The following is a 25,512-nucleotide window of genomic DNA, read 5'->3' as shown; positions in this document are numbered from 1 at the left end:
GACTGGCGTGAAATGGTACCTCATTGTGGTTTTGATTTGCATTTCTCTGGAAATGAGTGATGTTGAGCATCTTTTCATGTGTTTTTTAGCCATTTGTATGTCTTCTTTGGAGAAATGTCTAATTAGTTCTTTGGCCCATTTTTTGATTGGGTCATCTATTTTTCTGGAATTGAGCTGCAGGAGTTGGTTGTATATTTTTGATATTAGTTGTTTGTCAGTTGCTTCATTTGCTATTATTTTCTCCCATTCTGAAGACTCTCTTTTCACCTTGCTGATAGTTTCCTTTGTTGTACAGAAGCTTTTAAGAAATCTAATGTTACCTTTACCTTTGTTCCTCTGTGTGTGACATAGGTTTGTTTCACTCTGGTTGCTTGCAAAATAGTTTCCTTATCATTGATACTGTGCAATTTGATTACAATGTGACTTGGTGTAGTTTTCTTAATGTTTCTTATGCTTAGAGTTAGTTCATTTGTAATGTATAATTTGGGGAAGTTTTGGCCATTATTTCTTCAAATATATTTTGTGTATTTACCTTTCTTTAGGAATATAAATTACATGTACACTAGGCTGATAAAACGGACCCTACAGTTCACAGATGCTCATTTTGTTTTATTTAGAAAAAAAATTTTCATCTCTGTCTTTCAATTGGAATAGTATCTACTATTTTCAAGTTTTCAAGTTCACTAATTTCTCTTTCTTTAATATGTAATCTCCATTAATCCAAACCAATGTTTTTTTCTTTTCTATTTTTGACATTGTAGTTTTTAATCTCTGAAAGTTCAAATTGGTTCTATTTTATATCTTCCATATTTCTACTTAATTTTTTTAACATATTCAATAAAATTATAATAACTCTTTTAATGTTCTTTTCTGATAACTTTAACAAGTGTGTTAGTTCTGGATGATTTTTATTGATTTGTCTGTTATTTAATGGTCGTAGTTCCCTACTGCTTTCCATACCTGGCAATTTTTATTAGGTGCCAGGCATTGTAAATTTTACCTTCTTGGGTGCTGAATATTTTTGAACTTATATAAATGTTCTTTAGCTTTGTTTTGGAACACAGTTAACCTACATGGAAGTAGTTTGATGCTTTCGTGTCTTGCTATTCAGGTTTGCTAGGCACTGATCAATCTATGGCTAATTATTCCTTTCTTCCCAGCTGGTGCAGTGGTAAAGAATCCACCTGCCAATGCAGGAGACACAGCTTTGATCCCTGGGTTGGGAAGATTCCCTGGAGGAGGAAATAGCAACCCACTGTTGTATTCTTGCCTGGACAATCCCATGGACAGAAGGATCTGGTATACTACAGTCTATGGAGTCGCAAAGAGTTGGACACGACTGAGTGAGTGAGCATGAGCATTCCTTGCTACTGATGCGAGAACTTTTTGAGCATCCTGCCTAATGCACCATGAATTAGGCTTTCCTGACTGGATGTATGAACAAGTATAATTCCTGGGCCTGTGTGAGAACTCTGTCCATCTTGGTCACGCCTGACTCTCAACTTTGTCTCCTAAATTTGGGGAATCTACTTGATTCCACTTGGGATTCCCTCTCTGTTCTGTGGCCTAAAACACCTTTAGTCAATAATCTGAGACAGTTATAAGGCAAACTGTGGATCATTGTCCTTTGTTGCCCTGCTTTCAGTATCTTCAAAGATATTGGTTCATATATTTTGTCTGGTTTTTTGTTTGTTTGTTTTGGGTGGGAGGGTAAACTTTGTCCCTGTTACTCCATCTTGGCTAGAAGCAGAAATTCTTGAAAATATATTTAAATCCTCTTAAAATACAAATATTTACATGGCTGCAATTGGAGTATATGTATCATTTTATGGTCAAATCAACATTATATCTCAGACAGACAGTTTCTATATTTCTAAATAGCTTTCATAATTGCCCGTTTAGTAGATGCAAAATACTCCATAGTGTGCCAAATTTATTTGAGAGCAATTTATACATTAGAGAATGATTGGTTCCAAAAAAGAATTTCAGATGGCTTACTGACAAAAAGGCCTACTAAATAAGAGTAATACATTATGAATTAAAAAGAAAAACAAGGTTGAGGAAAACCAAGAAAGTAATAATGCCAACTATGATAATATCTGCTCTAATTGAAAGTAAAATTAGGTTTCAAGTATTCTGGCAGCCAAAGGTGCCAACTGTGATGGGTTCTATTATTTTCATTTTACGGATGTAAAGGAGATTTTAAGGGAACTAATAGTTATTTAAGGCCTACTGTATGCTGCTTAACCAAAGGTATAATAATATTTGACTTGATTTTCACCTCATCCTCTTGGTACCTACTCTGTGTTACAGAGCAAATGACAGAGTAGCTTTCTGATTTCCAAGAGTAAAATAGCAAGGATTCTGGGGCTAAAGCCGTCGGTCCTTCAAACTACCTCAGGAGGGACAGACATTTTCCTTGTACTAAATTCCAAGAGAAATTTGTTGCATGGGGCAATTTACACAGGCAGCAGTGAGTGACCCAAACATCAGAGTCTACCCAAAATCTTCCCACTAAGTACAGAAGAGGTTTTTATTGGCTATTCTTTTTTTGGCAATAGGTTTTGTTGGGGGTGACATTAAACTGTGCTTTAACTGAGGTACTTTTAGGAGGAGCTACACTGAAAGGAGGGCTTCCCAGGTGGCACAGTGGTAAAGAATCTTCCTGCCAAGCAAGAGACATGGGTTCGATCCCTGGGTTGGGAAAACCCTCTTGAGAAGGAACTCAATGTCAACTCACCCCAGTATTCTTGCCTGGGAAATCCCATGGACAGAGTTTTTCCTGGCAAGCTGCAGTCCGTGGGTCACAAAGAGTTGGATATACTGAGTGACTAAACAGCAGCAGCAACACTGAAAGGAATTACTGTGCAGTTTTCTTGAGATGTTACATTAGCCAAACATGGAACTTAGTTACTTAGAGGAAAGGATTGCTGTTCTCCAAACTTTCTATTTTGCTGATTTTGATTACTCTTGGTTAAGGTTTTGCAAAGATCTATAGAGCTAATAGCTTTGCTTCTTTCTTTGTTTGATAAGGGTTTGTTTTATACTAATTGATTTTTCTTCTTCAGACTACTCCATTATCCTTCCAAGTTTAATCTCTATATCTGTAACTCTACTAAAAACTCCAGGCATCTTTGTGGAGGGACCATTATGTTTGGAACTCTGAGGTTCTCTTTCTTCTCCTCTGTCAGACTGCTAGTTTTCTTCACAAAAGCCCCATGTTCTACCCACCCCTTCTAGTGTGCTGTTCTTGCTCCTTTCTTCTTGTATTTGACATTTTAACATCCTTATTGGTGGCCAGTTTAATATTATTGAGCCCCTACTGATCTGTGCTTGATGCTTGGAGCTATGGGATTTCACAGAGAGGAATGGTGCCTGATTCTGATGTCAGGTTGTTCATTCTCTAGTAGGAGGATATTAAAGGAAAGTGAAAAATAGTTGCAAAAATACAGTAACTTAAAAGTTTTACAAACAGCAGAGGCACTCATGGCGCCACTGGGTCCAACTGCATTCACTCCACCCCATCTTCCCACCACATTTGAACTAGAGTGGCCACTGATATTAAGCTACAACCTTCTTTGTCTCTTTTCCAACTCCACCCCTTCGTTTCTACATGGTCACCTGCAGAAATCAAGCCCTGAGCCTTTGGAGTGGGAGCACTGACTCCAAGACCCTAGACTACCAGAGCACTAACCCTAGGGAGTATCAAATAGTGAGAACTCACACAAAGGAAACCACTTGCATATAAGACCCAGCATCACCCAATCACCAGTAGCACCCTGTGCAGAATGCTTCATCTAAACAACAAACAAAACAAAAATACAAACCAAATCATCAGCAGACAGGATTACCACCTCACTCAGCCTTGCCCATCAGGGGAAAAACAAACAAACAAAAACTCAGAACAAATCTCACCCTATGTAAAGCTTACACAAACTACTGGACCAACCTTAGGAGGGCAGAAACCAAAAGGAAGAAAGAATTCAACCTTGAATCCTGGGGAAAGGAGACTTCAAACACAATGAGTTAAAAAAAAAAACGAAAAGGCAGAGAAATATTACACAAATGGAGAAACAAACTAGAAACACAGAAGTCCAAATAAATGAAGAGGAAATAGGCAAACTACCCAAAACAGAATTCAGAATAATGATAGTAAAGATGATCAAAAACCTTGAAAACAAAATGGAGAAAATGCAAGAATCAATTAAAAAGACCTAAAAGAGTTAAAGAATAAACATACAGAGACAAATAACACAGTTACTGAAATTAAAAATACTCTAGAAGAAATCAATAGCAGAATATCTGAAGCAGAAGAATGAATCAGTGAGCTGGAAGATAAAACGGTGGAAATAACTTCAGAAGAGCAGAATAAAGTAAAAAGAATGAAAAGAACTGAGGACAGTTACAGACACTTCTGGGACCATATCAAATGCACCAACATTCGAATTATAGGCGTCCCAGAAGAAGAAGAGAAAAAGAAAGGGTATGAGAAAAATTTTTAAGAGATTATAGTTGTAAATTCCCCCAATATGGAAAAGGAAATAGTCAATCAAGTTCAAGAGGTACAAAAAGTCCCATACAGGATAAACCCAAGGAGAAACATGACAAAACATACTAATCAAACTAACAAAGACTAAACACAAAGAAAGAATATTAAAAGCAGCCAGGGAGAAGCAACAAATAACATACAAGGGAAATCCTATATGCTTAATAGCTGATCTTTCAGCAGAAACTCTGCAGGCCAGAAGGGAATGGCAGGATATATTTCAAATACTGAAAGGGGAAAATCTATAGCCAAGATTACTGTACCCAGCAAGGATCTCATTCAAAAATGATGGAGAAATAAAAAGCTTTTCAGACAAGCAAAAGTTAAGAGAAGTACAACCAAACCAGCTTTACAACAAATGTTAAAGGGACTTATGTAGTCAAGAAATACAAGAGAAGAAAAAAGATCTACAAAATCAACCCCAAACAATTAGAAAGTGGCAATAGGAACACATATATCAATTATTACATATATCAATAATTACTTTAATGTGAATGGATTAAATGCTCCAACCAAAAGACACAGACTGGCTCAATGGATACAAAAACATATGCTGTCTACAAGAAACCCACTTCAGCCCTCAAGACACATATAGACTGAAAGTGAGAGGATGGAAAAATATATTCCATGCAAATGGGAAGCAAAAGAAAGCTAGAGTAGCAATCCTCATATCAGACAAAATAGACTTTAAAATAAAGAAGATTACAAGAGATAAGGAAGGACACTACGTAATGATCAAGGGATCAGTCCAAGAGGAAGACGTAACAACTGTAAATATCTATGCTCCCAACACAGGATCCCCTCAATACATAAGACAAACACTAACAGACATAAAAGGAGAAACTGACCGTAACACAATAATAGTAAGAGACTTTAACACCCCACTCACACCAATGGACAGATCATCAAAGCAGAAAATTAATATGGAAACACAAGTCTTAAATGATACATTAGATGAGATGGATCGCATTGATATCTTCAGGCCATTCCATCCAAATGCAGAAGAATACACCTTCTTCTCAAGTGCACATGGAACGTTCTCCAGGATAGACCACATCTTGGGTCACAAATCAAACCTCAGTAAATTTAAGAAAATTGAAATTGTATCAAGCATCTTCTCCAACCACAACACTATGAGACTAGATATCAATTACAAGAAAAAGACTGTAAGAAATGCAAACTCATGGAGATTAAACAACATGTTTCTAAATGACCAATAGGTTACTAAAAAAATCAAAAGGGAAATAAAAAAATTTCTATACACAAATGACAATGAAAACATGACAACTCAAAACCTATGGGATACAGCAAAAGCAGTTCTAAGAGGGAAGTTTATAGCAATACAATCCTACCTCAAGAAACAAGAAAAACATCAGACAGACATCCTAACTTTACACCTAAAACAACTGGAGAAAGAAGAACAAAAAAAAAAAAAAAGGAGAAAGAAAGAAATCATAAAGATCTGAGCAGAAATAAATGAAAAAGAAATGAAAGAAACAATAGTAAAGATTAATAAAAATAAAGCTGGTTCTTTGAGAAGATAAACAAAATTGACAAACATTTAGCCAGACTCATCAAGAACAGAAGAGAGAAGAATCAAATCAACAAAATTAGAAATGGAAAAGGAGAGGTAACAACAGACAAGGCAGAAACACAAAGGATTATGAGAGAGTATTATGAACAACTATATGGTAATAAAATGGAAAACCTGGAAGAAATGGACAGATTTTTAGAAAAGTTCAATTTTCCAAGACTGAACCAGGAAGAAATAGAGATTATGAACAACCCAAATACAAAAGTTCAATTTTCCAAGACTGAACCAGGAAGAAATAGAGATTATGAACAACCCAATTACAAGCACTGAAATTGAAGCTGTGATTTAAAAATCTCCCAAAAAACAAAAGCCCAGGACCAGATGGCTTCACAGAAGAATTCTATCAACCATTTCAATTCAGTTCAGTTCAGTTGCTCCGTCGTGTCTGACTCTTTGTGACCCCGTGGACCACAGCATGCCAGACCTCCCTGTCTATCACCAACTCCTGGAGTCTACTTAAACTCATCTCCATTGAGTCGGTGATGCCATCCAACCATCTCATCCTCTGTTGCCCCCTTCTCCTCCTGCCTTCAATCTTTCCCAGCATCAGGGTCTTTTCAAATGAGTCAGCTCTTTGCATCAGGTGGCCAAAGTATTGGAGTTTCAGCTTCCAATATCAGTCCTTCCAATGAACACTGAGGTTTGATCTCCTTTATAATGGACTGGTTGGATCTCTGGACTTCCCTGGTGGCTCAGACGGTAAAGCGTCTGTGTGCAGTGTGGGAGACCCGGGTTTGATCCCTGGGTTTGGAAGATCCCCTGGAGAAGGAAATGGCAATCCACTCCAGTACTATTGCCTGGAAAATCATCTCCTTGCAGTCCAAGGGACTCTCAAGAATCTTCTCCAACACCACAGTTCAAAAGCATTAATTCTTCAGTGCTCAGCTTTCTTTATAGTTCAACTCTCATATCCATACATGACTACTGGAAAAACCATAGCCTTGACTAGACAGACCTTTGTTGGCAAAGTAATATCTCTGCTTTTTAATATGCTGTCTAAGTTGGTCATAACTTTCCTTCCAAGGAGTAAGCGTCTTTTAATTTCATGGCTGCAGTCACCATCTGCAATGATTTTGGAGCCCCCCAAAATAAAGTCAGCCACTGTTTCCACTGTTTCCTCATCTATTTGCCATGAAGTGATGGGACCAGATGCCATGATCAACCATTTAGAGAAGAGCTAATGCCTATCCTTCTAAAAGTCTTTCAAAAACTTTCAGAGGAAGGAACACTTCCAAGCTCATTCTACGAGGCCACCGTCACCCTGATACCAAAACCAGACAAAGACAACACACAAAAAGAAAACTATAGGCCAATATCACTGGCGAACATAGATGCAAAAATCCTCAACAAAATTTTAGCAAAGAGGATTCAGCAACACATCAAAAAGCTCATACACTATGATCAAGCTGGGTTTATTCCAGGAATGCAAGGATTCTTCAATATACACAAATCAATCAATGTGATACACTATATTAACAAACTGAAAGATAAAAACCATATGATAATAGGGGCAGAAAAAGCCTTTGACAAAATCCAGCGCCCATTTATGATTAAAACTCTTCAAAAAATGGGCATAGAAAGAACCTACCTCAACATAGCAATGGACATACATGATAAACCTACAGCAAACATTATTCTCAATGGTCAAAAACTGAAAGTGTTCCCCCTAAGATCAGGAACAATACAAAGGTGTCCACTTTCACCACTTATTCAACATAGTTCTGGACGTCCTAGCTACAGCAATCAGAGAAGAAAAAGAAATAAAAGGAGTCCAGATCGGAAAAGAAGAAGTAAAGCTCTCACTATTTGCAGATGACATGATACTGTACATAGAAAACCCTAAAGGTAGTAACAGAAAATTACTAGCACTAATCAGTGAGTTTAGCAAAGCTGCAGGATACAAAATCAATACACAGAAATCACTTGCATTTTTATATACTAACAATGAAAAATCAGAAAGAGAAATTAAGGAATCAATCTCATTCACCACTGCCACAAAAAGAATTAAATATTTAGGAATAAACTTACCTAAGGAGACAAAAGAACTGTATGCAGAAAATTATAAGACACTAATGAAAGAAATCAAAGACAACATAAACAGATGGAGAGATATTCCATGTTCCTGGATAGGAAGAATCAATATTGTGAAAATGACTATACTACTAAATGCAATCTACAGATTCAATGCAATCCCTATCAAATTACTAATGGCATTTTTCACAGAACTAAAACAAGAAATTTCACAATTCATATGGAAACACAAAAGATCCCGAAGAGCCAAAGCAGCCTTGAAAAAGAAGAATGGAGCTGGAGGAATCAACCTTCCTGACTTCAGATTATGGTTGGATAGGACTTCCCTGGTGGCTCAGACAGTAAAGCATCTGCCTACAATGCGGGAGACCTGAGTTCGATCCTTGGGTTGGGAAGATCCCCTTGAGAAGGAAATGACAACCCACTCCAGTACTCTTGCCTGGAAAATCCCATGGGTGGAGGAAATAGGAACTGGTAGGCTACAGTCCATGGGCCCACAGAATCGGACACGGCTGAGCGACAATCAGTCCTGAGCGACAATCAGACACTCACCTCACTTCACTTCACAAAGCTACAGTCATCAAGACAGTATGGTACTGGCACAAAAACAGACATGTAGACCAATGGAACAAGATACAAAGCCCAGAGATAAACCCATGCACCTATGGGTACCTTATTTTTTATAAAGGAGGCAAGAATATACAATTATACAGTGGAAATGAGAAATAGATTTAAGGGACTAGATCTGGTATAGTGCCTGATGAACTATGGATGGAGGTTCATGACATTGTACAGGAGACAGGGATCAAGACGATCCCCAATAAAAAGAAATGCAAAAAAGCAAAATGGCTGTCTGAGGAGGCCTTACAAATAGCTGTGAAAAGAAGAGAAATGAAAAGCAAAGGAAAAAAGGAAAGATATACCTATTTGAATGCAGAGTTCCAAAGAATATCAAGGAGAGATAAAGCTTTTCTCAGTAATCAGTGCAAAGAAATAGAGGAAAACAATAGAATGGGAAAGACTAGCGATCTCTTCAAGAAAATTAGAGATACCAAGGGATTTCATGCAAAAGGACAGAAATGGTATGGACCTAACAGAAGCAGAAGATATTAAGAACAGGTGGCAAGAATACACAGAAGAACTGTACAAAAAAGATCTTCACGACCAAGATAATTATGATGGTGTGATCACTCACCTAGAGGCACACATCCTGAATTTGTGAAGTCAAATGGGCCTTAGGAAGCATCACTATGAACAAAGCAGTGGTGGTGAAGGAATTCCAGTTGAGCTATTTCAAATCCTAAAAGATGATGCTATTACAGTGCTGCACTCAATATGCCAGCAAATTTGGAAAACTCAGCAGTGGCCACAGGACTGGAAAAGGTTAGTTTTCATTCCAATCCCAAAGAAAGGCAATGCCAAAGAATGCTCAAGCTACCGCACAATTGCACTCATCTCACACGCTAATAAAGTAATGCTTGAAATTCTCCAGGCCAGGCTTCAGCAATATGTGAACAGTGAACTTCCAGATATTCAAGCTGGTTTTAGAAAAAGCAGAGGAAGCAGAGGTCAAATTGCCAATATCCGCTGGATCATGGAAAAAGCAAGGGAGTTCCAGAAAAACATCTATTTCTGCTTTATTGACTATGCCAAAGCCTTTGACTGTGTAGATCACAATAAACTGTGGAAAATTCTGAAAGAGATGGGAATACCAGACCACCTGACCTGCCTCTTGAGAAACCTGTATGCAGGTCAGGAAGCAACAGTTAGAACTGGACATGGAACAACAGACTGGTTCCAAATAGGAAAAGGAGTACGTCAAGGCTGTATATTGTCACCCTGCTTATTTAACTTATATGCAGAGTACATCATGAGAAACGCTGGGCTGGAAGAAGCACAAGATGGAATTAAGATTGCCAGGAGAAATATCAATAACCTCAAATATGCAGATGACACCACCCTTATGGCAGAAAATGAAGAGCCTTTTGATGAAAGTGAAAGAGGAGAGTGAAAAAGTTGGCTTAAAGCTCAATATTCAGAAAACTAAGATCATGGCATCCAATTCCATAACTTCATGGCAAATAGATGGGGAAACAGTGGCTGACTTTATTTTTTTGGACTCCAAAATCACTGCAGATAGTGATTGCAGCCATGAAATTAAAAGACGCTTACTCCTCAGATGAAAAATTATGACCAACCTAGACAGCATATTAAAAAACAGAGACATTACTTTGCCAACAAAGGTCTGTCTAGTCAAGGGTATGGTTTTTCCAGTAGTCATGTATGGATGTGATAGTTTGACTATAAAGAAAGCTGAGCACTGAAGAATTGATGCTTTTGAACTGTGGTGTTGGAGAAGACTCTTGAGAGTCCCTTGGACTGCAAGGAGATCCAACCAGTCCATCCTAAAAGAGATCAGACTTGAGTATTCATTGGAAGGTTTGATGTTGAAGCTGAAACTCCAATACTTTGGCCACCTGATGCGAAGAGCTGTCTCATTTGAAAAGACCCTGATGCTGGGAAAGATTGAAGGCAGGATGAAAAGGGGATGACAGTGGATGAGATGGTTGGATGGCTCAATGGACATGAGTTTGAGTAAACTCCTGGAGTTGGTGATGGACAGGGAGGCCTGATGTTCTGCAGTCCATGGGGTCTCAAAGAGTCAGACATGACTGAGTGACTGAACTGTATTGAAAGCATATATAGGGAATCTAGAAAAATGGTACCGAAGAATTTATTTACAGGACAGCAATGGAGAAGCAGACATAGAAAATGGACTTATGGACATGGGGAGAGAGGAGAAGAGGGTGAGATGTATGGAAAGAGTAACATGGAAGCTTACATTACCGTATGTAAAAGAGATAGCCAATGGGAATTTGCTGTATGGCTCAGAAAAGTCAAACAGTGGCTCTGTGTCCATCTAGAGGGGTGGAATGGGGCAGGAAATGGGAGGGAGTTTCAAAAGGGAGGGGATATATGTGTACCTATGGCTGATTCATGTTGAGGTTTGACAGAAAACAACAAAATTCTGAAAGCAATTATTCTTCAATAAAAAATAAATTTTAAAAAGATGGTAAAGCAATTAAAATTGCTATTATTGCTCTATTCCAATTAAAATAAAATAAAAAAGTTGTACAAACAAAACACATTTGAATGCTCAAATGGAAAAGCCAGGAAATGTTGCATCGAGGCTATAACCCTTGATATTGAAACTTATGTAAACATATATACTTTCACCAGACCCGGTTTTTGCAGCTCCTGGACTTGCTTGGCCCCTATCATGGCCTCTGGAATTTAGCTCTTAGCTTGGTGGGGAGCCCAGCTGCTGTCACTGTCATTTCACTTCCTAGCACAGCCTGCATCCCAGTCTCCTCCAGAGTGTGGGCCAGACTTTGAGCCAGCCCCTATCACATACACGGAGGAAGGACCTTAGCAGCCCTGGTGCCCAGGTCCCATTTGACTGACCCACAAAGGTGAACGATGTCCTTTCATTTCTGGGCTCACATGTTATGCCTTTATGTTATGTGGATGGCTACCTGGAGGTCAGCTAAAACTCTGAAATGTAAGGCAGCTCATGACCTCTACAGCCCATTTAGCCAAGACAAGAGTCAGCTGATGGACAGGAGCAGGCTCGTAACCCGCCTCTCCTACTCTTTGATGGACTATCCCAGGGAATAAAGTCCTATGCCTGTCTGGTCTCCATTCCTCACTACTGAGCATCTGTTCTGTGACCAGCTGTAAAGGTACCATGTAGTACCCACTCTCATCCCCTCCCATCTCCTTCATGCTTGCTGCCCTGAGATGACACATCCCAATAATGTCCTCACACTTGAGGCATGTTGCTGGATCTGTTTTCTAGATTCTTTCTATGGCAGGGATTCAGGGTGAGGTTTTCCAGGCAAAGTACAGAGAGAAGGAGGCAGGTGTGCTGAGGGCCGGTATCAGTGGTTGACATGCAGTCTCTCACCCGCAGGTGTCCTGGGCTTCTCCATACCAGGAACTCCTCAGGCTGGGCCCACTGTGGGATACAGAATTCCTCTGCCCTTGTCCACCAGCTTCAATAACGACAATAGTTATTTTTTCCCTTATGCTTTCTATAATTTCCAAGTATGTAATCCTCATGGAATCATAAACCAGAAGTCATAAAAAAATAAGTTCTATGTATTCCCTTAAATTCCGACTCAGATACAATGACATTCATGAAGCTAAAAGTAAACTCTGTCTGCTCTGTGATGCCTGAACTGTTTTTAGGTCACTTTATAACATTTATCACAGACTGTCTTGTCTCATAAATGATTCTTGGGTATCATTGCATCTACCAGATGAAAAGCCCCTTGAAGGGAGAGATTATAATTGAGTTTGGTACCTTCTGCAAAGCTTATCACAGAATACAGCACGTAGTAGGTACTCAACAACGATGAGTTGAATACACTTAGCAACCCATTCACAAGGTTTAGAGAACCCGTAAATATGTTCCTTAAATCATTACTATTATTATGGTTAATTTAAAAGTCTTTTATGGAACCCACCAACAAATCTAAAATATTCTGCAGCTCAGTGCAAAGCCACACTCAGCTCATACTGTGAATTTTCAAGCACCTGACAGTAGGGATTAATTCTCAGACGTTCCCAAGGTCAAGGACATTAGAATCCAATCCAACAATATGGAAGAGAGTTTTGACCCATTGGATCACCATAAGAAACTTTTCATTCACTCCATTAATATTTCTGAGCACTTACCTTGTGCCAAGCACTGTGATGATCAAATAAATGCTTTTGAAAGTATAAATTATGTAGGGGAAACAGCTGTACTCATCCATAGGAACATTTAAAGGTTATTGATTTCTTTCCCCCAATTTTTATTTAGAAAATTGATTTCCATGTTCCTATACTTCATACTGTGTAGTTAATTCCAAAGAATTTTTATAGTCATTACAGCAGGTGAATAAAAGGAGAAATCAGAAAAGGGCATGAGAAACTTGCCAGAAGTATTAGTAATTGCTATTTTTAGTTGAAAAGGTGGACTCCAGAAGAAGATATAAGCTTGGCAGTGCTCATAAAAAAGAAAGAAAGAAAGATGATTTAATTTTCTTAAATCTTTGACTCTGGGAAGCCTTTATACAATAAGCCTGGGCCGACTTCTTTTTTTCCATTGACATCTTCCCAGGAAAATGCTGCATGATATGATTTTCAAGGCTAATTTGCTTTTTTTGTCTTAAGCACTGTCCCTGGCTACAGATTATCCTTCCAAGCCTCCCTAAGATAGAGAGTCTCCTTCAAAATTCCTAACAGGCAGCCTGGTGGAGAGATGGGAGGGAAAGGAGGGAGGGAGGCAGGGAGGGAGGGAGGGAGAGAGAGGTAGAGGGTGTCTGTCTGCCGTGTACATGTGGTGCAGGCAGGGAGATCAGAACGCTCACGGAACAGGCAGTGTAATTACATGGCCCTCGGAAGTATGTTAGCCCCACGGGGAACTCGGCTTGCCTGTCTACTTGGGGAGGAAAAGTAGATTTGGGGATGGTGGAAGGGGTCAGTTCATAACTGACTTCCTGCTTGGTTCTGGTGAGAGCATCTGCTCATCTCCAGTGACTGCCTGATGCTCGTGGTCAGGCTCCGCTCTCTCGCTCCCAAAGACTTGATTTTGCAAAAGGGAACACACCTTTCTGCAGGAAAGAAGACTCTGACCAGACTGCGAGCGGTAGGTTGACATCCAGCTTGTTTATGCAGCAGAATTGCTGAGAGATGCAGAGAAGGCGGGGAGGGGAGGTTATTCGGGCTGCCTGATTTATCTGCAATGGGAAATGTTTTATTTTAATTGTCAGTTAAAAGAAGAGTTGCTGCCTAGGCTCAGGTGCCAGTGAAGCATCTCAGCTTTTATATTTGCGTCTGATGTGGCTTCTGTGCTTGCACGGCTTAGGGAAGCTAGGCAAGTTTCACCTTTAAAAAACCTGCAGCTTCCTATTTTTCCTCTTTTTCTCCTTTCTCTCCCTAAGCAGAATTCCCACCCCTTCTCGCCAACATCTCCTTGACCTCCCCTGCCACCCCATGTGAAGTGTGTCCACTCAGTGTCTTGAGCCCTTTTGCACCTGAGTCTGAATTTTTTGCTGTTTTGCTGTAGGTTTCTGTGGATGCTCTGCAGTTGCCCAGGGCCCAGGCGGACTGAGTGTGCAGGAGGTTCGTGCATAGGAATCGGAGACCATGGCAGTGCAGCTGGTGCCAGACTCCGCGCTCAGCCTGCTGATGGTGAGTGCTCGGGAGGAGGTGGGGCCCGGGCAGCGCCCAGCTTCAGCCTCTCCGCATCACACACCGCACACCGTGGGCTGCTGCTCCTGCTGCTTCAGTAGCTGCAGACATGTTCAAAATCTCTGCTTTATCCCACACACTGTTCTGAAATGATTTCTTGAGTAAAGAATCTCAGCCATGACAAAGCACTTCCAGGGAAAAGAAGCCTTAGATTTGCCATTTTAGAAACTTGTTGCTTAATGCTATTTTGAGAGATGAGTTTGCAAACAGGTGCTGAGAGCCTCCGGAAATAGATTCCTACCAACGCCTCCCCATGGATCTCAGCATCCTCTCCCTGCCCCGCATGCGCCTTTTTTTTTTTTTTTTTCCCAATCTAAATCCAGGTAATTGGATTCGTTTATTTGTTTATTTACGTCTTCTCATGGCAACCGTGTAATTTTTTGACCACGGCGTGATAGAATAGGCCTTTGATTCCAGGTGACCATGTATCTACTCAGATTTCCCCATAAAAACAGCCCATGGGGTTGGCCTGTGGCCTTTTGTGGCACTGGGGCTGCAGAGCTAGAGAAAGCTTATCTCCCAACCACAAATGAGGAGACCATGGCAAGCTCTGTATGGATCACTGACCTACTTTCAGCTGCTCTGTGATTTCTATTATGTTAAGAAGGCCTCTGCTCTTAGCATATTTAAACAAACAAGGTCAGTGGCATTGCCTTGTTTTTACTCGATCGACCTTTTGCTGGACCCTGGGTTCAGGGTTTGCTTCTACTCTCCTGTGGCTCCACCCTCCTCCTCACCAAGTAGCCCACGTGCCCTGGGGATGCTGGCGGAAGCAGCCCACATTAAGCTGGGTATGTGAATGGGTGTCACAGAGACACGGGAGATTTTACATACAAAGCATAAGTACTTCTGCTATGTGCATTGACCTCTCCTTTCCGGTGGAGAAGGGGAGATGCTGCTTTTTGGAGACCTGGGGAATTTATTACAACTGCTTGGAAGATGAGCGGGCTGGGAGCCTGTCTCCTGGGTGGTGAGCCAGGTCAAGCTAGGAGACAGATCCCTTGGTTCTGCATTATCCCAAATGTGGTTTAGGCCACAGAGGTACTTGAAATAATTGAGATCTCATGAGCCTCTGCTGGCTTCTGATGTCACGGGGGAGAAGGATGGGAAAGAATGAAAGTTGTTTTCTGGACAAATTAGCCTTTATACATTTTCCTTCCCTCATAACTTCTATTGTTTGGTGATGCTTTAGCCTCCATTGTCTACCCACGGCCACAGAAGTGGATGATGGGGATTTTGAGTATTTGTGACTGTGGCAGGCACTGACATGGCAGTGACTGTGAGGACCAGGGGACTCCCAGGAAACTGAGTCTGGGTTATATGCCAGAAAAGTAGAGATGTGCACGCTCATGTGCCACATGTATATTATCTGATATTGTTTAAATAATACAGAAATAAATTCTGTATTGTGCTAATGCAGAGCAGAAACGTGTTCTTGAGAAATGGCCTGCTTGCCTCCAGATTTCTGCTCTGAATTCTCTCCCGGGCTTCTGAGCACTGGGATATGTGTCTGTTTTCCTGGAAGCCCTAAGGTTGCATCTTTGGTACCCAAACAGCTCAACATCCTGATCTAGCTGCTTCTGATACAGACACACCCAGGTTCTCCTGTTCCTCGGGCTCCCAGATATTATGGTCACCAACCTGGAGGTCTCTGCAGCTCAGACTTTATCCTCTCTTGGTCAGCGGCCTCTGCCCTCAGATCTCTCCCCAGCGCTCACCTCCTGCCCAGATTAAAGGACTGTGTGCACCCCTTGCTCGGAAGCAGGGGGAAATAGCTCTTGACACCGTGATGGACCATTAGATTAGAAAACCCTGGAGCATTGTGTGTAATCGGAGTCAATGCATGTTTTCTGGTTCATGTGTTGTTCATGGGAATTTTCCCCTATGGACTTAACTGCTTTTTTTCATCTTTAAGGGTAAAGCCTTAAAGCAATTGTTTCCCTGACCAACTACATGATGAGTCTCAAAAATTATAAGCAAGTCCAGAAGGAAAGAAAGAAGGAAAAGAGGCTGTTTAGCAGAGTTGCTTTGGCTGTGAGTTGAGGAAGGAAGCTATAAACATTATTTATTAGCTAATTGATCAGCCAATCAGTTCCCAGTATTTACGGAGTGCTCAATGACTGAGAGAAGAAGCATGGTGTAAGATCAAGAATGGGAGCACCCCCCACCAAACATCCAATGTGGGGGAAGTCAATATCAGGATGCCTGATTGCAATTCTGGTTCTGTGCCTTGGAGTCACTGGGCTGCAGGGAATCCCAGGGGTGAGGGGAGGAAGGGGGAACATATGTCCACGCCCATTGCTTTTGGATAAGGAGTCAGCCAGAGGTTATATTCAGTGTAGCCTCTAAATGGTTCAGGGCAGAAGATGTTTATTTGGCAGTGGAAATTGCAGCAGAGTCTAGAGCTGGAGAACCCTGTGTTCTGTTCCCAGCTCTGCCGTTCACTGGGTGATCCTGCGTATCACTTCTCTGTGCCTTAATCTGAAGGGGTCTAAACTGAAGGGGTCATGCTCATCACCAGGATTCTTTACAGCTCTGTTGGACATGATTTCAGACCCCTCGGAATAGTATTAAATATTTAGAAGAGGGCTCCTAATGCTTTATTTAGCATCGTGCCTTATTTGCACATTTAGCATGTGAACAATAGTGCTTTTGGAAAGGTGTTCCCATCCATGCGTCTTTTATGCCAGGGCAAGTATGTTTCATACTATTTGCTGGAATGGGTGAGCATTAGGATTTATTCACATTCTGCTGTCAGGCGTCCTACCCCAGGGAAGCCTGATTTATACTGTTGGACAAGAGCAGATGACTTTTGAGAAGTGCCTAATTGCCTTTGTAACTTGGGGCTGGGCATCTGGGTGGGGTTCTGGGTTGTACTGTGGTGGGTGAGATTCCACACAAGATGAAGGCCCTCAACAACCAATGAAGGGTGGTCTTGGAGAGGATGGGTGCTGGTGGTGGGGACAGTCTCCCATGCTGTGGAAAAGCCCATCTTTGCAGAAAACTTGGGAAGCAAGAAAATATATGCATTTGTCACACTGTTAGGAGCTTTCAGCCTGATGTGAGTAATTGTAGAGCAGGAATCTCTTGGCTGTGTGTCATTTGCTAAAGTCGTGTGAGTTTGGAACACACTAGAGCAGGTTCATTGATTATTTTGTAGTGACAGGATGGAGATACACAACCAAGGGGCTACAAGGTGGCATTATGACATTTTAGCTTTGAGATTCTGAAAGCTCAGACACTGATTAAAATTATTTTTGATGTAAATTAACCAGCTTGTCAATAATGCACATCATGCTTTTCTGTAAGCAAAGTGTCTTTATATATATTATCTCATATAATCCCTTCAATAATTTTATTTTTAAGACAAAATTTATAATCAGAATGTGGGAACCTGTCAGTGGTCACACAGCAGAAATTGATGGTGCAAAGTCTCAGAATTGAGGTCTTCTGACTCTTGAGCAAGTGGTCTGATACCATTTTAAAGCTTGATAAACGGGCCACCAGCATCTTCTGACACTTTGGATCAGGCCCTCAAGGGAGGCCTCACCTTGGAGCTCTTCTGCATTTTCCATGTTTCTAGGTGGGTAACCCTGTCTTCCTGGTTATCACTATTCTTTTCCATGTAGATGTGTAAAATCAAAAAGTGGTATACCACAAATATATGACTCGAGACATCTGGTTTGACTCTAGCCAAATGAAGTATTTTTATATCCATCAAAGACTTGCTGTGTTTTCAAGGTCCCATTCTCTCAGACTCTGTTTCTAAGAAATTTCCGTTCTAAGAGTCACATTTTACAATAGGAAAATTAAATATGTAAAAACTCTAATTCATAAGTCAGATGGATTAGCAGGTGATTATTCTCAATGAAGGAAGAGTGTGAATTAGACTATCCAGCAGGTTCTTTCCATTATAAAAATTTGATTTCATATTTCTGAAATTCTAATAGAGTCACTACTTGGTTTGTTTTAAATAGATTCCAGTTGATAATCTGCTGTCCTGTAGCTTTATTTTTCTCATTTCATTTCATTATAGACTCTTCTATCTTCAACCATTTTCTTCATTTGGACATTTTCTTTTTAATTAACCAAAAATTATTTGCTGAGTATATGCTCTGTCCAGAAAAAGTTAAAACTGGTCACTGGCTTTAGTGGACTTAAAATCTAATTGGAAAAAAAAAAATCTAATTGAAGAGACATGTGGAGACTGTATTAGGCATTCACAGGATGACTTCAGAGAATGACATAAGAACTGTAATAATACAGTGCATAACCATTACCAAGTGAGCTCTGGGGTGTGCTGAGTTCAAAAGCCCTGGGGTGCACTGATTGTCAGAATGGAGGAACTGATTAAGTTAGGTATAGTGTTGAGGAATGGATGTGTTAAGAGAGCAGATTTGAGGTGAGAAGAGTGATGGAATTACACTTAAATCTATATTGTGTTTGGGCAATGGAAAATCAACTGGTTTGCATAGAGTGGCTATAGGTAACACAGGGTTAAAAGGTCAGGAGAGTAGATGGGGTGTGACTAAGTTCTAGTTCTATTTGTTGTTGTTCAGTCACTAAGTTGTGTCTGACACTTTGTGACCCTATGGATTGCAGCATGCCAGGCTTCCTTGTCCTTCACTATCTCCTGGAGTTTGCTCAGATCCGTGTCCAGTGAGTTGGTGATATTATCTAACCATCTCATTCTCTGCTGCCCTCTTCTCCTTTTGCCTTCTGTCTTTTCCAGCATCAAGGTCTTTTCCAATGAGTCAGCTCTTCACATCAGGTGGCCAAAGTATTGGAGCTTCAGCTTCAGCATCAGTCCTTCCAATGAATATTCAGGGTTGATTTCCTTCGGATTAACTGGTTTGACCTCCTTGCAGTCCAAGGAACTCTCAAGAGTCTTCTCTAGCATCACAATTCGAAGCATCAGTTCTTTGGTGCTGAGCCTTCTTTATGCTCCAACTCTCACATCTGTACATGACTACTAGAAAAACCATAGCTTTGACTATATAGGCCTAATTTTCACCTAAATTTGACCAGTGACAGATATCTATTCAGAATTTCTTTTTTTTTTTTAACTTTACAATATTGTATTGGTTTTGCTGTATATCAAAATGAATCCACCACAGGTATACACGTGTTCCCCATCCTGAACCCTCCTCCTTCCTCCCTCCCCGTACCATCCCTCTGGGTCATCCCAGTGCACTAGCCCCAAGCATCCAGTATTGTGCATCGTACCTGGACTAGTGACTCATTTCATATATGATATTATACATGTTTCAATGCCATTCTCCCAAATCATTCCACCCTCTCCCTCTCCCACAGAGTCCAAAATAAAACCACAGATTTTCACCAGACCCCAGTTGGTAAATGGCATGGAATAAAATTGAACTCTGCCTTGAGGAACCTTGCTCTTGAGTTAACAATAATAATCCTTATGTTTTTCAAAATGCTTTTGCATTTGTTGTCTAATCAGATGTCCTCTGCAATTCAACTGTGACAAGCACTCTGTTGTTCTCTTATATGATGAAGCTGAGACTCAGAGAAGTTTAAAGGACTTGCCCAACATGAAATTGAAATGTTACCCAGGTTTCTATGGTGGCTAACTCATAAGTTTGAAAATGTGTTATTGACAACCTTTATGGAAATTCAAAGAACAATACAAAATGTAGCCATCTAAAGCATTGTATATGAAATGGGACCATCTAAGCATGCGGCTTGGAATGGGGACCCTGGATGTTGTAGTCTACAGGTGTGACTGGTTCATTTATCTTTCTGGTTTAAAGTAGAATAATTATGCAAAGTCTCTGGGAAATGTCTTGTCATTGTTACAACTAAGGCAGTAGCTAAAACCCTTCTTACACTTAATTGTCTAGTTTCTAAGGTATGATTTCCTAATGGGTAAATCTGAAGTCTTGATATCAGTACTTTCTGTCATTAGTGTTTAATATATAAATTTATCTGTTCTCAGAAGATGAAATTTGAAATCAAGGACAGACAAATCACTTCTCTCAGATCATTCTTTTTGAATATATATTGTTTTCATTTTATATCAAATCTGTCTCTCTGCTTGTTAAAGAGATCTACTCAAACTAGCATCACAAAGAGAGGAAGATATTGACCAATATAATTTGGAAGACCAATAAATGACAGAGCTCCAGGAAAAACTCCAGGATCAAGGACTTTGGGTGATGGCCTCAGGACTGTTTCTCTGCCTCTCCCTGTATCTCAGTTCTACTTTGCCCTCATTGACTTCAGGCTCTGGAAGAGTCTTCCTCCAGCAACTCTGGGATTATTTGTGCTTAGAAGTTAGTGAACCAAACTAAATGAACAAGACTTTTTTTTTTTTTTTTTTCACAAGTTCCTCTGTTACCATCTATTTGGCCCTGTTGGATAATAGGCTTTTCCTAGGACAATCTCTGGGTCCAGGAATGTGTTCTTTGATCAAGCAGGTTGGCTTCTGTCTCTAGACCTGAGGTGAGGAAGGAGGTGGATCAATGGGCTGGAAAATCCACCTGAATCGCATGAGATGGGAAGGGCAGGTTCCAAAAGGAAAAGAGCTCTCTGTAAGGGGAGAAGGGATGTAGCAAGGCAAAAACAATAGAAGTCCATTACAATGGTCATTGCGCTAGTTTACCATTACGGGAAGCCTACAGAACTTTCATGGAGGGGATGCATTGGTGAACCCTAAATCATAGGTTCAGTTTCACTCAAAAAGATAAATGGGAAACCCTAATTGTCTAGATAGTTTATGCTGGGTTGAACGAGTCTCACCATCACTCAAGTGGGATAATAATAGCTACTATTAACACATAAGATTTGGAATAATTCAATGAGATGTGTATGCAGAGTACTTAGCACTGTTCCTGGACCAAAGTTAATGTACAGTAAGTCCAGCTATCCCTAAGTATCCCTGGGAGGTTAGTTTCAGTACTCCAGTGGAAACCAAGGTCCTCAAGTCCCCTGTATAAAATGGTGTAGAATTTGAGTATAACCTACCCACATCCTCCCATGCACTTTATTTTTTTTCCTGTTTTCTAGGTAATAATTTATTTTATTTTTTAACTTTACAATATTGTATTGGTTTTGCCATATCTCCCATGCACTTTAAATCATCCCCTGGGTTACTTATAAGACCTCATACAATGTAAATGCTATGCCAACAGTTGTTATGCTGTATTGTTTAGGGAATAATGACAAGAAAAGAAATCTGTGCATGTTCAGCTCAGACATAAACATCATAGGTCTGACTATACAGAGCATGTCAGCAACAATGTAATATTATTAGGGATTGCTTTCACTTAATGATCTGAAAGAGAAATACATAGCATAAAACAGAATATTTAAATACAAATAGAAAATATAAATGTATCCTCTCTCTTTCATACACACACATGAACCCAAACCCTGGCTCTTCTCTCTTTTTTTGTTTTGGCTGCACAGTGCAGCATGTAGGATCTTAGTTTCCTGCTGCTGCTGCTGTTGCTGCTGCTAAGTCGCATCAGTCGTATCCGACTCTGTGCGATCCCATAGACGGCACCCAACAGGCTCCTCTGTCCCTGGGATTCTCCAGGCAAGAATACTGGAGTGGGTTGCCATTTCCTTCTCCAATGCATGAAAGTGAAAAGTGAAAGTGAAGTTGCTCAGTCGTGTCCAACTCTTAGCGACATACTCCTTTCCAAATGATTCTGTATTTTCAAGGTTACTGAAAGGAAATGGCAACCCACTCCAGTATTCTTGCCTGAGAAATCCCACAGACAGAGGAGGCTTGTGGGCTCCAATCCACAGAGTCGCAAAAGAGTCCCACTCGAGTTAGCAACGGAACAATAAGGATTAGTTTCCTGACTGGGGAGCACATCTGTGTCCTCTGCATTGGAATGACAGATTCTTAGCCACTGGACCACCAGGGAAGTCCCTGGTCCTTTTCTGTTGCTAACCCTTGTGATGGTGATGGTGAAGGTGATGGTGATGTTTGCTATACGATGCCTACAGTGTGCATGCGGTGAGATTACAAGGTGTGGGCTCTAGGTAAGTGGTGAGACACCAGGCTAACTTGAACCTTCTCACGGAATGTCAGAAGGATCATCTGCACAGGAAGAACTGGGTTCCCCTGGTAGATGTGGATGCTGTGGAGGAGGTCAGGGGTATGGGCGTCAGGATCTGTGGAGTTTGAGGGCTCAGGATCTTCAGGCATCGAAGACTGAGATTTCACAGTTGCAGATGCTTTAGTTAGCAGCACTGTTATTGGAAGCTGGGTTTGTTGTTTTTTTTTTTTCATTTCCTTTGCATCAGCAAACAAATCTAGTGGTGGTTGTAAGAGTGTTGTTATTCCTCTGGTGACACAGAAATGTTGTTCCATCTAAAGATTGTGCTCAAGAATCATGTCCTTTAAAAACATTTATGCCTGTTGAAAGTCTGCTTCAAATTTTTCAAGTGTCCAAATTGATGGCTCTGCCTCCTTTAAATTTTCTGCATCACCACCACCATCATCATCACCTGTGAGGATTTCAGCATGTCTTCAACTTCCTTATTGGTAAGGGTTCCTCTGTGTTCTTCTACATGTTCCTCAGCATCACCCATGATGATGTCAGAGAATTCTTTCCCACCAATTTCCCTTGCAGTGTTCCTGACTTTTGCGTCAAGAGCAGGGAAGCTCCTGAAATCCCTGACTGCCTCAATCCATAATAGCTTCCAACACACATTGACTGGCTCTGGCTTTAGGGCATTGACAGACCTCTGTAATTATGAAGCGCTTCCATAAATCTGTGATGCTGCTGTCAGGTTGACATCAGATCAGATCAGATCAGTCGCTCAGTCATCTCCAACTCTTTGCGACCCCATGAATCGCAGCACACCAGGCCTCCCTGTCCATCACCAACTCCCGGAGTTCACAGAGACTCGCGTCCATCGAGTCAGTGATGCCATCGAGCCGTCTCATCCTCTGTCGTCCCCTTCTCCTCTTGCCCCCAATACCTCCCAGCATCAGAGCCTTTTCCAATGAGTCAACACTTCACATGAGGTGGCCAAAGTACTGGAGTTTCAGCCTTAGCATCATTCCTTCCAAAGAAATCCCAGGGCTGATCTCCTTCAGAATGGACTGGTTGGATCTCCTTGCAGTCCAAGGGACTCTCAAGAGTCTTCTCCAACACCACACTTCAAAAGCATCAATTCTTCGGCGCTCAGCCTTCTTCACAGTCCAACTCTCACATCCATACATGACCACAGGAAAAAACATAGCCTTGACTAGACGAACCTTTGTTGGCAAAGTAATGTCTTTGCTTTTGAATATGCTATCTAGGTTGGTCATAACTTTCCTCCCAAGGAGTAAGCATCTTTTAATTTCATGGCTGCAGTCACCATCTGTAGTGATTTTGGAGCCCAGAAAAATAAAGTCTGACACTGTTTCCACTGTTTCCCCATCTATTTCCCATGAGTGATGGGACCAGATGCCACGATCTTCGTTTTCTGAATGTTGAACTTTAAGCCAACTTTTTCACTCTCCACTTTCACTTTCATCAAGAGGCTTTTGAGTTCCTCTTCACTTTCTCCTGAAGGTGAGGGGGTTATGTGTGACCTTTGTGCTCTTGATGATGCCTTGATCAAGGGGCTGCAGTAGTGATGCAGTGCAGGAGGCAGAAACATCACTTCCATATTCTCAGCAGGAGGAGCAGAGATTGGGGTGGCTGGGAGCCAATGTAATGTCAGTTACAAGGAAGCTTGTGAATGGCAGTGCCTTCTCTTCGAAGTGCTTCTTCCTTTTAGGAATGAAGCACTGATGGAATCATTCCAAGAGCAAGATGGCCATTACCCAAGCCTTCTTGTTGTGGTGCCAGAACAAGTGCAGGTAGTTTTCAGTTTGGTGCTTAAGGGCTTGGGGATTGTCTGCTCATTTGCTTTTGTGACCTGCTGTGTTGCCACATGGCACCAGAGTGACCAGGTGATCTTTTCAGACTTTGAGCCTGGGGCTCTTTTGGCACTGGCATTCATGGATATAGGTGTGATTAGGGATCGTCCTCCAGAACAAGCCTGGATCATCACAACTGAAGGCTTGCTCTTGATGGTAGCCTTTCTCTTTTCTTCTGTGAGTCTCCTGAGCTCTTCTGGGAACCGTGATGCTGCCTTGACATCAGGCCATGTGGGTTCTCCCATGATCTTTAAGTTCTTGAGGCTGTAGCACTATGCATAGCTAGTCAGCCTTTCCTCACTAGCTTTAAAGTCCTTCGTCTTCTCAACCTCCTCACAGTAGTTCTCATACAGACTCGTGCTTTCTCACACATCATTTTGCCATCAACAGGGACAGGTTTCTGTGACATGTCCTCAAACCACCTTTTCTCAGTCTTTGTAAGCACTTTGTCACCAACCAGAGAGACCTCATTTGCCATTGTAGGGGCAGCACAAACACTGCTATGGATTTCAGCTGCTTTCTGGTTTATTGCTCAAATGTTGGATTTAAACTTATCGACTCTATGGCCCACTTTGGCAAGTGGCATGCCACTTGCTAAAAGATCTAGGATTTTCACTTTTTCATCAAGAAATAGCCTTTTATGCTCTCTTAGATTTCAAGGGGTGACTTTGACCACTTGCTTTGTAGGAGTCATTTTTTTTTTTTTCACAGAAAGAAAGGGTGCACAAAACATAGCAATGTGTAAATAGCACATGCGGTTGAACAAGGCTCATTCAAGGAGTGCTGGGGAAAGGCTGAGGACCTGAGAAGGGAGATGCTCCAGCAGGGAATACCTGCCTACGCATCACTTTATTCAAGTGTATTCACTCTAGTGTCCAGAATATGGCTAATTTAAGTTTTGCTTTTTGAAGCTTTCTGGAATTTTCTTCCCCAATATTTTTGACCCATGTTTGGTTGAATTGTAGGGGGATGCATAACCTGTGGATACAGAGGACCAATTATATTAACAGTTGCTTGCTTTATCTTAAAATAATATGAAACAAACATCCACCCAAACTCATCTCATTGGATTCCTACAGGAGCCAGAATCAACCTAAAAGAAAAAGTCACCCAATTCTCTCTTTCTGTAACCCAGTCTCTGGACAATCA

General features: G+C 41.0%; 1 protein-coding gene across 3 annotated transcripts in view; it reads left to right on the top strand.

The window, feature by feature from the left end:
- FRMD4A (FERM domain containing 4A) overlaps positions 1-25,512 on the top strand; it is a 750,010-nt gene that overhangs the window by 55,519 nt on the left and 668,979 nt on the right. Inside the window, exons 1-2 of one of the 3 annotated variants that reach the window (XM_070802096.1) lie at positions 1,217-1,343; positions 14,287-14,411. In XM_070802096.1, coding sequence (XP_070658197.1) covers positions 14,367-14,411 — 45 coding nt within the window. In that variant the 5' untranslated portion in view covers positions 1,217-1,343; positions 14,287-14,366. Of the gene's footprint in view, positions 1-1,216; positions 1,344-13,636; positions 13,867-14,286; positions 14,412-25,512 lie in introns of those variants that run through there. The other 2 variants (XM_070802095.1, XM_070802094.1) reach the window with 2 other exon arrangements.

This window comes from Bos indicus, chromosome 13 (genome assembly GCF_029378745.1).
Source record: "Bos indicus isolate NIAB-ARS_2022 breed Sahiwal x Tharparkar chromosome 13, NIAB-ARS_B.indTharparkar_mat_pri_1.0, whole genome shotgun sequence".
Taxonomy (NCBI): domain Eukaryota; kingdom Metazoa; phylum Chordata; class Mammalia; order Artiodactyla; family Bovidae; genus Bos; species Bos indicus.
The sequence above is the reverse complement of the archived record's forward strand: the minus strand, read 5'-3'. Positions and strand labels throughout refer to the sequence as shown.